Genomic DNA, 15,006 nt, shown 5'->3' with positions numbered 1-15,006 from the left:
CAATTTGATCACGTTCTGTCCTCTGGTGAAATGTTTATGTTTTTATGTTCTGACCTCCAACTGTTGTTTTCAGCCCCTAGTAGCAGTTTTAGTTTTAGGTCTGCTTGTTTTGTCTTTCTAACACAAGCTCTAACCTAATATGGGCTTTGGTAGTCATGTCTGAAGGATGGAATTGTTACATCCTCCATAAAAGTGGCCCATCACCCTCATTTATTTGTGATGTTTACTACACAATGCAGGGCAACACAGTGTTTATCTGAACTTTCTCTAAACACAGAAACCTATGATGAGAATTAACATGTTCATGTGATAATGAATGTCACAGAAGTTAAAATAAAAACCTAAAACATTTAGCTTCTTATTCAGTGTGAACAGTCCTTTAGTTTTATGGTTGACTTCTTACTTTCACCTACAATCAACCCACTGATTACCAACAACTGCCCCAAGTGACGACAGTCAGAGGTGTCCTCAGACCTGCCTCGCTGAAAACCTCACAGAGCCCTTTCCCAACATGAACACCATTATAATAAGCATATTACATTCACTTTGGATTTGAACACTGTTGAACTGGTGGGTCTGTGTCCGCATTTGTAGGAACAGTTGTCTTTTTCAGTTATTGTGCAATATTGCAGTTTTAACAACCTGAGTTATTAACAACGTGTGAATACGAAATGGAAAATGTTGCAATCATCAAGCAAAGAAATTGCAAATGTACCCTTGTTTGTGTGTTTCAACACTTTTTCATTACTTGTTCTCCTATGTTGCCAACACAAATACAAAAGACACGCATTGTTATTTTTTGTTATTTTTTATAAAAAATGATATAGAGTATTTCATTTTGACACCAACAAACCTCTCAATTTACACAGGAACAGAAGGCATAGAATCACACTATAACTTCAGAGGCACAGAAACAGGAAACGTTTGAACTACTTCAGGTTGCACATTTGTCATTTAAAAAAAAAGTAGAATCTGTTTAGATTTCATCCTTACTGTCGATGAATATTGGGACAATGAGAACAATGTTGAACAGCTGGAGAGAAGAGGTGCACATGGCTAAGTAGGGCAAAAAGGGTCCACTGAATGAAGAACATTAATGGAGAGAGAGAGAGAGAGAGAGAGAAACCACAGCACACACCAAAACAATAACATAAACATGAAGAAAAAGAGTGTCCGCCTCTCAGACGGACCTCTTTTTATCATTCTCATCTGGTGAGCAGCCCCGTCACAAACTCTTCCCTGTTTCAGAGACGTTTGTGTTGGACTCTATTACTATATTTGTCATACATATATTTCTATGTTATTTTCTCTTTAGTTCTATATTGACTCTTACACAAATGCATAAAAAACGGTTACATAATGACTGTTCATGACGTTTTTACCAGAACTGTTAATATGGATTTATTGCTTTGTACACTGAGTAATGTTTTGGTGCCACCTGCACGCTGTGGGTCCAAACGCTGGAACCTCGCTGCTGATGGTTGGTACTTCCTCAAAACATATTTGACTTCCAGCTAAAACCCAGCTCTGCTTTTCACCTTTGGTTGATTGTGCAAAGAAATTGAAGCATCAGTAACAGTTTCTGTGAGAAATACAAATAAGTTTGAAATAAAAGGAAACATAGAAAAGGACACACCACAAATTGCACTTTGTTCCATGCATAAATACACATCCACACACATCTATATTGTGAAGTGCTGACTTAAGGTCTCCACAGACAAATGAAACATAAGTGTTCCCCGTCACTTTGTCTGCGTGAGGGCAGAATGAAGGCAGAACTGATTCTGGACTGTGTGTGCGCTTGTTCTTTCTCTTCAGGAGCCTAAAACACTTTTCATTACCAGACTCAACATAAAGACTTGTCATTATTACATTATTCATCTCAATTCTATCCTGTGAAAGAAATCTCCTTTTATGGTGAACTCTATGCAAAGTACAGATTCATGTAAACATGTTCATACTTGTTTACTTCTATAATGTCATTTGACATTTCAAACTCTTCTCCTTTCAGTTTCAAAGGCTTCAAAGAAGAGATGTAGGATCACATCGCGTTCCCCTAAAAATGATGGGATCATACATGCACTCTCAACTTTCTGCTAAAGTTCCAACAGTTGTGATTCTTTCACATGATAGATTTATTTCTCTGTACTTTGATTGTTGCTTTTTTACTCATAATATGTGATGTCATAGCTAAAATACTTGGTTTTAACATTTAAATGACTCTCTTATCCATTTGATCATATACATATATTTCAAACCCTTTCAACTATTATTTTTTGTCTTGTACTCATTTAAGATTCTTAGGTTTGCTGCTCTAATAAAGTAAGACCCTCATACTGATTTTGATTCATCTGTACTTTCCTAAACTCTTTGCATTGCACAACTCCTTTCGACAGTCAAATATTAGTGTGAATCTCCGAAAGTAATCGATAAACTCTTATACATCTTTTACTCACTAGTTATCTCTGTCATTTATGTTTTCATTGAGACAACTCTTTCAACAATGCTTCGGTGCAACTAGACTTTTGACAGTTATGGTGAGTATAATAATGAGGATGGCTTTACTCCTGCACTACACTGCTGAGATGTGATGGATTAAAATTGATAAAATCTAAATGTTTATCTGCAGAGATACCGTGTCACCAAATGGATCACATGTAACACACATGAGACAGACATTTTCTTTTTTTTAACCTTACATGAAAGTGTAACCAAACGGTCATCACGAGTCATTATACCACTCAAATCTCTAAACAAGCTCACTTACATATTAAGGACTGTTACACACACATAAGCCAGTGATAAGAAAACAAAAAAACATAATATTGTGCATTAAAAGAACACACTACTCTGAGTGCAGAGAGATACAGTACAATCTATTTCAACAGAGGGTTTAGTTTCTGTTCACCACGCTGTGGAGGGACAGATCTATACATTGTAATGGCTGGCTTGTACAACGTTGTACTGTTACAGTTAAATTGATAAATAAGGGGTTGGCACGCTGATGGGCAGCCCCTATGTAACCCTACTGGCTTCAGTGTGATCATGAAGCCTCGGCTGATGGGATAGAAACGTTGACATTTAGACACAATTTCACTCCGAATGAATATATCTATTATCAGTATGCATAATAATACATTTACAGACTGCCAATTTGATATGTGTTACATCTCTAGTAATCCAATATCTTTGAATTGTGTACACACTTTAGAAATTTGAACATTAAGTTGAAACTTAAAAAATATATATATATATTTTTGAATGTGTGCAAACGATACAATGACAGATTGTAATTTTTCTTGTTACTCATTGGTTGATATTTTTTGGACTAAACTGATGCACATTCAAGGAAATAAGTCTACTCGTTTGTGAATGTGTGTTTGGGTCTAGGAGTATCCCTCATCCTTCCTGTATCCATAGCCTCCTGCCTGTGCGTTTTCCTGGACATACTCCTCTGTCTTCTCCCAGCCTGAAGCCCAGCCTCCATTCACCTGCGTGGTTGCACCGTATGACTTAGCCTGACCGCCGAAGGCCCCGTGACTTTGGGTGATGTCGCCCGTCTCTTCTGCCAGCTCGTCCTCGTCTATGAAGCCACACTTCTCCTCGCTGGTCAGTTCTGGGTCGGCCCACGGTTGTTTTTCTCCCGACGCAAAGATCCCATAGAAGATCACCCCCCCATAATGCACCATGGAGGCAATCAGGAACACCGACTGCCACTCCTCTCGAGTCTGAAGAGGGACGCAAACACAAAAGTTGATATGAACAGCATGGACATTTTCTTATGTTCATCTTATTTTAAAATAACTCAAGCCGACAATGAAAAGATCTGACTTCCAAGTAGTGTCTGTGTGCAAAACACATTGTTGTTGAATATTAAAAATACATTGTTCTTTCATTACCACTAACATAGTGAATATGACCCTGTTGCTGCAAGTTCTCACCAGCTGTCAAATGTGTGTTGATTTGCAGCTGAAATTGCACAATCTACCTCTGAGAAATGTGAAATGTGTGTTTTGTGAATCTGTAGTATTTCCCTGTAATAAGGTGGTGCAGACATAAATTAAACATTGAGTCTTGAATATTTCACTTTCAATATTTGACTCCATATGAACATCATATAATGTACATACTTTCATACATTTACTTTCCAGGTACCACTAATCAAAGAGTGTTGTGTGGGGCTCTGAGTCAAGTAGTCCAAACTGTGACTGTATGTCAGAAAACCATTATGTCTTCAGTAGAAAGCAATCTTAATTTATCGTACGAAGACATGTTTTAAATAGAGTCTCGACAGTATTAATGTCATTGCAACTATATTTTACAATACATTATAAGCATTCATACATCCATGCTTGCAGCTGCAATATAGTTTGTTACAGACAGTTAATTAAATGTTCACTGTATTTACTGCTGTGTAATGCTAAATAGGAAGACTTTGAGTGTCTCGGACTAATCTAGGTCATTAACACCGTTAAGATGACCTGCATGCATAAAATGAGTGGATCTAAATTTGTGCCATTTTGGTGGCTGAATGGAGAAGCTCTTACCTTGTTCTTTGTCATAGTACCAACTATCATTGGGCACACCATCCCAGACAGAGTACCCACACCATTAGAGATTCCCATTAGAATACTGGCGTAGCGCGGAGCAATGTCCAGATGATTGACATTAAAGCCTGATGCAGCAACAACAAAAAAGCAACACATTCATTTGAGATACATGTTTATCTTTTTACATTATGACATGACCAGACAACCAGATTAAAATGCCTCATTTAGGAAAACCACTGTGACTGTATCAAAGCCGAAGCTGGACACGATGGTAGATGGTAGATAAGTAGCCCAAATGGTGACCACCTTATTGCAGAAATAGACAGTAACCCGCCACACGTTCTGCTCCTCCCCCACTGTGACTGGCTGAATGAGTAAGTGTCCTCGCGATCTGCCTCACGCTGCCTGCCTGGCAAACCCCCCGAGACAGCTAGCTAGCACTGAATTATTAAACACTCCAAGAGAAAGCTCAAGAACAACGGGCAAGAAACTGATTTTGCACACAGTCACAGACCGGAGCATCAACATGAAAAGATCTGTTGAATCAGTCGCTGAAGAATGCTGAAAGGTCCTTTTTGCTCTTCAGTTAAAATGTGTTCTACTCTATCATGTGAAAATATCAATCTTCTATTTAATGCTCAGCAAGAACAAAATATTTTCATTTATCGAGACTTTTGAATTCCATTGTTACCTTTTGTTACAAAGCACTGACCTATCTTAAAAATCATAATGTCAAGAAACAGAACAGTAATACCAAACAGAAATTGTTGTGAACGGAATTATTTTCCCATGTGTTTCACATTTTGTCACTTCAAATGTGGCTTCTAGCCTCATTGGCCCTTCTTTTGTGAATGCTACACACATTATAATAGTCCCAGTAAAACATCCCACATATTGTATATGTAGTATACCGTACACTAAATTGTACATAAAGGACATTCTGATTGAGCAGAAAGTGTGTTTGACGTACTAACCTGATATAGCAAATCCACTGAAGCCCACTGCCAGTACCAGGAAGGAGATGGCCACCCCTTTGCTCTGGGAATATCCCACCACCAGCAGCAATGTGGCCTCCATGCCAAATCCTAACAGAGATACACAGCAGGTCACACACACACACACACACAAACACACACACACAAACACACACACAGACAGAAACACACAAAGCCCTCAGGCTGTTGGACATTGTGGTGCCAATTGAATTAATCATGATATATGGCCTGCACTCAATTACCCAAGTGACAGATATGAAATCAATGCACAGCACCAATCAACGAGTCAACTAAGTATTGAACAGAAAAATATATAAACACAACTATCTCTTCTCTGGCAGTGAAGAGCAACACAAAAAAGAGCAGTATGGATCTAACACCGTGAAGTGACACCCGGTATCTGAGCAGAGAGGTGTGGAAAATGATATTTCATCCTCAGTTCCGACTTCTCACCTCCACAGTTCATGATTTTCCTGACAGTGGTAGTCGTCAAAATGTTGTTGCTGCGTAGGTAGTCGGCCAGCTGGCCGCCGATGGGCACAATGATGGTCATTACCAAATGTGGCAGCGCGGACAGCATGCCGACCTGCAAGCACAAGCAGAAAATCCACCAATTCAGGCAACGCGATCGATACATTCATGATGCCTTTTTGAGTAAATACATCAGCATTTAGTTTCATCCCCGGCCGGCACAGTCACCACACAAGAGAAACAGAATGTGGTCCCGAATAATCATGGCTCATGAGCTTTTTCAAATCTTCAAAAGAAAAATTGTGGCAAATAGCATCGTAAGATTGTTGCCTTGGACACTACTTCCACTACTTTTTTTTCTCCACTGTCTGAATTTTGAGGGCATTATAGTGAACACATTTCATTTGTTTGGTCGAACATATAAAGTGGGTAAATGTAGTGCACTTTATGGTCAACAGCAGCGTGGGATTACAGGTTGTTAATTACTTACAACTAGAGATGTTTTCCACAAACCTTCAACTTTGAATGTTGCTTCATGAAATGATTTGTGATAGCAGTTACTTTGTATGTTTTTATCTCATTGAACCAAAGCTGCCTTGTTATGTAATGTGTCAGTTACAAAGGACCACAGGCCACCAGTTCAGTTGGTGACATTGATTTTGATAACGAATCATTCCAAGAGCATCGTGTCACATGCTCAACGTTTGGCACGAGTGTTGAGGGATTATTTCCAGTGTGAATCCGTCATTCATCGATCACTCAATACATGCTCCAACGTGTCCACTGACTCGTATCGTCAACTCACCTTGCTTATCTCAAATCCAAAGACTTCCTCAAAGTATGCAGGCTGGCTGATCAGCAGCAGGTAAAACGTCCAGCTCCTGCAGAAGTTGGCCACAATGATTGCATAGACGGGCATAGAGGTGAAGAACTTCTTCCAGGGGGTCTTGAATTTCTGCAATAGATCATCACAAAGGATTGTGTTTGATACTGTCTCCACGACAAAAGACAAAGGGTGATGGAAATGGAATAACTGTACTTCTAGTTCCCCGTACAACAAGAAGGGTTGAGAACAAAGAGGGCTGGGTGGATGAAATGATATTCATTGTCTCGGCCGTTACCTCGGCAGGGCCGGATAGCTGGACGCTCTCTCCAATGCTCTCCTCGATGTAGGTGCGTTCCTCCTCAGTGATGGTAGGATGTTCAGCAGGGCTCTCGTAAGATACAAGGACCCAGAACACATACCAAAAGATGCCAAAGCATCCTGCACATCACAGATAGAAAACATGTCAGAAATTCAGACCATTACAGACAAAGTGCTGCAGACAATTTTGACCTCAGCAATAGGTACACACATAGAGTCTGATCTTTCCAGAGAGAATAAAACCCAGGGAGGAGAGATAACTGTGTCCAGTCCAGTGAGAAACAGAACAGGGGGTGTGGGTGGGGGGGGGGGATTTATTGACACACCAAAACATTATGGGGGGGGGAATCAATATGCATGCAGTCGGCCTGGATAAATCCATTTGACATTCACTGAGTGTCAAACTCTCAAGGTTTCAATCAGCCACACACTTTCCACATACCCACATATTTATATCTATTTAATTACATTAATGAATGAATTTGACTTCATCTCGTATTTTTTTGTGGAATGAGACACACACACACTCTTACACACACACACACACACACACACACACACACACACACACACACACACACACACACACACATCACATGCATTGATCCATCTTACCATAGATGTAGAACACAGAGTACCAGCCTGAATACTGAACCAGGATCCCAGCCAGGGGCATGGCTATCACAGCACCAGCATAAGATCCTGGGAGTCAAGTCAGACTTCTTAACCACCATACGGCAATATGCAACACATCATTTAGTCATCCAATGTCTTAATGTCAATAGGAGAAGCTGAGAAATGAGTATTTACCACAGAATGAGAGGGTGGCCAGTCGACTCCTCTCCAGCGGAGGCGCCCACTTACTCCAGATGCCATGACATGCCGGGTAGGTCACTCCCTAAACACGCCACACACAGACAGTGTGTGTTCATGGAGAAACAGCAGACTGCAACTCCAGATTCTTCAGTTTATCATTTCAGCACTCCTGATACTCAGTTTGTTTTGGAAATGTATTTATTCAGTGAGAGTGATCAATTGTCCATGTAGGACATTTTTCGGCATTTGGTTAAAATAGATGTACGTTTTTTTTATAATAAACTAATTACAGGAATTAGTTAGCATCCATTTGGGATGGATTCCATACGATATTGCACCAGTAAATAGGGATCTTAAAATAAATAGAAACATAAGTATGATGTCCTTTTCAAACATAAACACATTGTCATGCTTCACAGAAATTGTATTTCTGGATTATTTGAGTTCAGGAATTACCAACAATCTAAGAGGCAGCTTCTATTTCAATATGAACATTAATCAACAGATTCTGATGTATTAACTCGAATAATTTAATATTGTCACCCTTTAATTAACATGAACACATTGATGAGCTGTGCATGGAGCGAAGCAGCTCTGCATATTAAATGTTCATCAGGCACTAATCTGAACAAACGTAAAATACAAAACATACTTCCTAAAGAGAGCAGTGCAGTGCGTTATAATATTACATTTCTGTATAATTACGTATTCTCCACAAAACCTTTAAAATCTATAAGTTAGCCTTCAACAAAGATGTGCTGTAACAGGCTGTATGATGCAAGGCTACAATCCACCATCATGACTCAGCATTTAATACGTTTTGTCTAAAAACACTGTCATGGAATGGAAAATATCCCATTTTTACAAACAACTTAATTTTTACATGTGATTACGTGTGTGTAATGTTTGTGTATTTAAGACCCGTGGCATCAGCTGCCAATGTTTAGCATTCTAACTTATTCACAACATCAACTGTAGGACAGCATGCCGATATCTGGGTGTCATATTTCACGATAGAAGCCAGGGGACCGATGTACTTTTGCCGATAAGCATTTTAATTTGCATAGCAGCACTTTGCTGTTGTGTTTCCACGATACAATGTGTGACAGCTAAATAAGAAGCTGGACTAAACACTCGGCTGTGAACTGGATCAATACAGCTCTCACATTACGTCTGGTTTCAAATCCAGTCTTTCCTGCTTTCTCCTGGAGTAACGTCTGCAGGGAGCCCCTTTGTGTTGTGTATTATTGCAAATCCTCAGTATAGCCACAATAACAGTAAATCAACCCGACATGTGAAACCTCTGTGTTCTATGAGAATCGTTTTAGGGCTGAATTTTATTTGTAAATCTATCCACGATTTGTATTAAATGTAAGACATAATTAAACTGTTGTAATGCACCTTTAGATATAAACTCTTACCTCCACCAGCCCTTGTAATATCCTGACAAAGATGACACACCCATAGTGGACTCGGGCAGCCGAGGGAATGAACATGTTGAGGATCGAGGTTAGCACAATGGCTAAACCAAACACCCTGCAAAGTATAAGATGTATTTTAAATGTAGCATTTCATAAATATAATAATTATTTATATTAAACTCAATGAATGGCATTGAACTCTGTACCATGAGCAGAGTATTGAAATGTTGCATGATGAAATATACCTTTATCTTTTTTAGGATAATATTACCACTCTTATCATATCGTATATAATAAACAGCCATAGCAAATGCATAACTTATATATTCTACCTGAAAGGTCATTAAAAGTATCGGTGTTTATTGTGGACACATATCTGTCGCATGTAAACGCCTCTATAGCTCAAAGCCGCATCATTCATCACCAATCGATGTTCGTCGTGTCCTCGTCTCTGAATGGCTCGCGCTCCTCTGACGTCCGAAAAAAATAATATTTTAAGCAGCAACGCCCCGTTAACGGTCACCTCAATGCGCACATGTCGCCTAGCAACCCTTTTTACATCGGTAGGCCGACTGTTTCAAGAAATTTATTTTTTATTTGAAATGTCATTTAATTTTACTTTTACATCGCCATAGATGCAAACAGAATATGTATTGAGCACTGAACATTTGCGGATAATGACTCTCCTAATTATCGAACAAGATGAGGCTGTCTGCAGTCAGTTGTTAAATTAACATGCACCTACGGAGCTATTTCTCATTTCTGTCACGTTTCCCCGCCCCTCTCATCTGCCCGGGGGGCCAATCCTAATCCGGTGGAGACGACTGTTGGGCACGAGACAAATTGATTCGATTACATCCTCGTGTCAATCAACAGGACGAGGAGCGGAATGAAAACGTAAAACACAAGCGAGCGATGGGGCAACTTATTCCATATCATAGTATTTGTTATATACATACTGGACCCTTTAAAAAAAAATAGTGTCTGTCAATATTAGGCTATTTTTTGCCTTTTAATTTATAGACCTAAACGTTAATTTAGCGCGTTCTAGATTTGTAAAACATATATTTAGAACCATGCCTTCATGGTGTTACCAATTGACAAGAGTGTAGGCCTATATCAATATTAAAATGCTAAAAACGTTGTATTGCTGTTATGGCCTATAGTGTTTGTAATAATATGATGACGCATGAATTAAAGCCTTTGGCAACAAGACAGGGGCTGGTCTCGGTGCCCTGAGAGAGCCCCCCCTCCCCCCCCCCCTTGGGATTTCATTAACAGGTGGCAGGGCGCCCTGACACCAGGAGCTGCGGGCCTGCCAGCCCGGTGCCTCGCTGCAGCTCTTCATCGCTTCAGAGCAGCTGACCGTCTGCTGCCTGCTGCCTGTATGCTGTGAGACAGTCTGGAGTGAATTCTTTAACCAATTCATAGTTCAGGCAAGACGCCATTTTTTGTCCTCACGTCTAGCCTTGGTTGTCTTCTTTTTTTGTATTGTCTGGATTTATTCCAGTCCCCACATGTGTTCATTTTCGTTTCCTCTTTATTTTCGAGATAATAGACAATAAATAATGAGAGTGAGACGAAGGAAGAGTGCCACCAACTGTTCAGCCTTTTTGATTAATTGGCAACAAAATGGTAATAATAAAAATATATACAATCTGAAAAATGACTGTCACTGTGTTGTAATTATGGTATTTCCCCAGGAGGACTGCCCTACCTGTTTGCTGCCAGCCTGGAGCATATATATCCTCCCGGGATTTGCGTCACAATATAGCCCCAGAAAAAGGATCCGTGAATCAGTCCCACCGTCTCTGGATCCCAGTTGAACTTGGCTTTCTGGAAGATAATATGAAACAAAAACTCGTGAAAAAAAGCAATGACGCTGCATTTTCTTGAATTGGCTCTGTTGATGAATAAGGGGTCAAGAAAGAAACGAACCATGTTCTCAGAATGGATTGATCTCAATCCAGGCCTGTTTATTAAAGGCCTGCAAAGGGTTATTTCGATCATATTAAAATTATCTTGGCATCAGACCATGCATGCGTCCTGCATTGTGAAAGAGAAATTATGGAGAATATATGTGGACGTGGCTGGGTGTCAGATGTAATTAGGCAGCGATGTTTCGGTTAATATTTGTCTAAAACGCAAAAACAACAAAATAATATTTAAATATACCTAAATATCTATATGTTCTTGTGAATTTGGTTTTTCAAACTTATTTCGATATATGTATAGCTAATATATGTCTTTGAACTTATTTATGTAAATAAATACTGTCAAGAGTTCAGAATAACGTCATGGGTTGTTAACATACTCGGTTTCATGAGATGGACTTTCCACACACATTTGATACTTTAAATGTTGCATCCCAAAATGTATTATACAGAAACATAGAAAGTCAACTTTCAAGGCTAGTTGAAATTATAAAAAATGGGAAGCATCTTTAACCTGTTAGTCTTGTATTAAAATATCGTTCGAAAGGTTTTCCACATATATCCACTGTGCTCATCAGCCGTGATTATTGGGGATTCTTGGCTATTAAAGGGAATTTATGGCGGAATATGCCCCTATAGGCGGAACATATTTAGTAAATCATGTGTGGAGGAATTATTATTTCCTTTTCTGTCCTTTAGTTTCTTGATTAAATAAGAGGCAGGTGTCTTGTGTCTTGAGGCGCGCGGTCACGTTGCCTGTACGTCATGAGTGCGCGCAGCCGTTGCCACACCTCTGTGATGATGATCTTGTCTTTCAGGTGGATGGTGCTGTTGTTGACCATGCCCACTATGGCCACGCCCAGGTTACACCGGATGCCGAAGGAGATGCAGAAGCCCAGGCCGCTCATCATGGCGATGATGTAGCGGCGGGGCAGACCGAAGCAGCGGCAGTCGCACAGCGGGGGCTTCTTCTGCGCGGCCTCCCGGGGCCGCCCATCCTCCGTGAGCTCGATCACCTCCCCGGTTTTCTGTTTCTTCTCCATCACCCTGCAACAGCCAGGCAGGACAGTGTGTTAGTGTGGGAGTGCCCCCTGATCGTACGACGTGATGCACCCTAGAACACATATCCCGTAATGGGAAATATTTCTCGGGAGGCCTTGTTCCTTCTTCCACTTGTGAGAATAATACTTGATTATAGACATGGGTTGTCAGTGGTTTGGGTGCCTGTCTGAGATTAATTGTGTCATGTCAGTGAAGATATCCATATTGTATTTTATTCTGTCACACAATAATCAGCGTCAAATGTGTGAGCTTCAAGTCAGAGGACTCATCAGACACGAACAGCCAATTGAAAGCACAACACGTTTCCTCTATTTGCACATAGGAAAACATAACGAAGAGGAAAACAAAACAGACTTGGCCTGCAGATCTGCGACCAGGTGAACATGTCCCTGACTGTACCGCATTGCAGCAGCCCACTCACTTCCACACTCATTAGCATGCACAGGACCGAGCAGCAGCGCCAGCCTCCAGACACGTCTGGGGGCATTCCTCAAAGTCCCCTTTTTTTTCTCCGTGAAAGTCACATTTAACACGTTGTTCGTCCACAAGCATGCCGCAAAACGATACAAAAAATTAAATAAAAACAAAACCGAAAGCTTTAAATGCGTGTGCCTGCAAACGGATGAAAAGCAACAGAACTAATTAATGAAAAGGAATCGAATAAAATGCAAATCGATGGAGTCTGCAGACTCCATCGATTTGCATTTTATTCGATTCCTTGCGACTTGCAGTGAAATCAAAGGCCTTGGAAATGAAGAACTGAGCTTTTCTAAACGGACATTGAAACCATAATTTATTTACATGCGACTTTACTGTATTTCTACTTTAGATTGTAAAACATAAGAATATATGAATACTCCAGATTGATATTAAAAAGAAGAGCACACTATTTTAAATAAACCCCATGTAACCCTTTTATTTATTCATTTCAGACACATTCCAAAGGTGTATCATTATGCGTCACTGGTTTTAAAATATGATAAGAAATGCATTACAAATTATTCATGAATCCCCTAAAATGTGCGCGTCGCCTTCACGTTGTGTAACCGATAATGCTCGTACCCGCCTGTATCAAGGCGAACTGGCTGCGTGCACGCTCTCTATCAGTGGCTTCTATAGGTACACCCAAACCCCCTGTCATCAGTGCGCGCGCACACACACACACACACACACACACACACACACACATTTGATTGCATCATGTTCCCCACACTTCTAGAGGCGTGACTAGAGATCCCTGTAAGTTGTAAAACAGTTAGGGTGACCTGCACATCAACACACCATCGTGTCTGGTTAAAAACACGTATGCAAATAATCAGACTTCACCTCGAGGAAATTGGCGCGTGCCAATACAAAAAACAAACAACGCCTGTCCTTACCTGTACATATGACCCAGGGTCTTCCCTGCAAATTCCTTCACCCCCGCCGTAGCTCTCGTCTTTACTGACTCCATATCCAGTTTTTATGTCTCGGCCTATATATTTCTCACTATTTTTTCTTTAATGCTTAATCGTCATGTTACGGCGCAGGATGGCCGACTGCAGCGGCTACTCGGAAATCAACAAACGAAGTTGTGATAAATCTGAGTCCAGGGAGGTGACTATTTAAACGACGAGTCTAATTTTCACAATGAAAGCGCCAAAGCGAGCAGAGAGGAGGAATCAAACGACCTGTGCGCCTCCATCCACCACCACACCCCCTCCTGCCTGGCGTACAGTAGCCGCGCCAGCTGCCATCACGACGGAGCACGAATAGGAGAGAAACTGTTAGCCAGCGTCGTTGATCGGCTTTGGATTTGTCCAGAATAAAAATAAGAGAGAGTGAAAGAGAGAGAGAGAGAATGAACGGCAAACTAAAAGAGCTCAAAGTTTAGAAAGCAGAAGTGGGTGTTTGGAGTAGCTTCAATAAATCAAAGAGGGAGTGAGGCTGCATCGTGTCTCCTGTGGTGCGCGCAGGTTCATCTGACGTCGTGTTCAGCACCGAGGTCAGCGACAGCAGCTCCGCGTCCAACATCTGGCCAGTTGCTCAGCACACGTTAAGGCCAGAATCGAGAAATAACATGCTAATATTATTACTATTATAATATATATACATATATATATATATATGTATATATACATATATAAGTTTGTTTCTATCTGCCATTTCATAAATTAACGGAGGGAAAGAGGAGGAAATGTTTTCAATCGTTCACTATAGCTGCGCCTAAATTATGACATTTACAGTAAAAAGCTAACATTTTAGATATTTGGATTCTATATCGTCATTTTGCGTTTTTGTATGCGTAAAAGTATGAATATATAAAACAAATTTAAAAAACAAGGACACCCCATTTATGAAAGCTGCAGCTTTCCCGAGGGCGGTGCTATGGAAACCAAATTGGATTTCCCCCCCCAACATGCTCCTCTTCTCAACGTGCTAGGAATTCATCAATAATTCATCCCTCCGACAACCACATTTTCCCACCAAAGCATGCACACAATTTTGGAAGCATTTATATATATATATATAATGAGATTTTTAAGCTTATGTCATCTCTGCAGACCAAATTGCTAATGCACAATAATGATAATAATTAATATAATAATGATTATATTCATACAAATAACAATA

At 40.3% G+C, this 15,006-nt stretch overlaps 1 protein-coding gene across 1 annotated transcript; it reads right to left on the bottom strand.

Moving 5' to 3' along the window:
- Positions 1 to 3,386: 3,386 nt before the first annotated feature.
- On the bottom strand, positions 3,387 to 13,846 carry slc17a6b (solute carrier family 17 member 6b). Its single transcript, XM_056412523.1, has 12 exons — positions 13,773 to 13,846; positions 12,123 to 12,378; positions 11,115 to 11,233; positions 9,398 to 9,512; positions 7,971 to 8,058; positions 7,776 to 7,862; positions 7,138 to 7,280; positions 6,822 to 6,971; positions 5,999 to 6,131; positions 5,525 to 5,635; positions 4,548 to 4,675; positions 3,387 to 3,728 (listed from the first exon to the last, which is right to left on the bottom strand). The coding sequence occupies exons 1-12, from the start codon at positions 13,844 to 13,846 to the stop codon at positions 3,387 to 3,389; spliced, it is 1,746 nt and encodes a 581-aa protein (XP_056268498.1).
- Between the last annotated feature and the right edge of the window lie 1,160 nt (positions 13,847 to 15,006).

This window comes from Pseudoliparis swirei, chromosome 4, assembly GCF_029220125.1.
Source record: "Pseudoliparis swirei isolate HS2019 ecotype Mariana Trench chromosome 4, NWPU_hadal_v1, whole genome shotgun sequence".
Classification (NCBI taxonomy): Eukaryota; Metazoa; Chordata; class Actinopteri; order Perciformes; family Liparidae; genus Pseudoliparis; species Pseudoliparis swirei.
Note: the sequence above shows the minus strand (reverse complement) of the source record. Positions and strands in the feature narration are given on the sequence as shown.

Excerpts from the sequence above, each read along its gene's own strand:
- slc17a6b (XM_056412523.1), bottom strand. The coding sequence starts at position 13,846 with ATGGAGTCAGTAAAGACGAGAGCTACGGCGGGGGTGAAGGAATTTGCA. Across the intron at positions 9,513-11,114 it reads TCCAGGCTGGCAGCAAACAG|GGTGTTTGGTTTAGCCATTG; the intron begins GTAGGGCAGTCC and ends TATACTTTGCAG. Across the intron at positions 7,863-7,970 it reads GGCCACCCTCTCATTCTGTG|GATCTTATGCTGGTGCTGTG; the intron begins GTAAATACTCAT and ends CTTGACTCCCAG.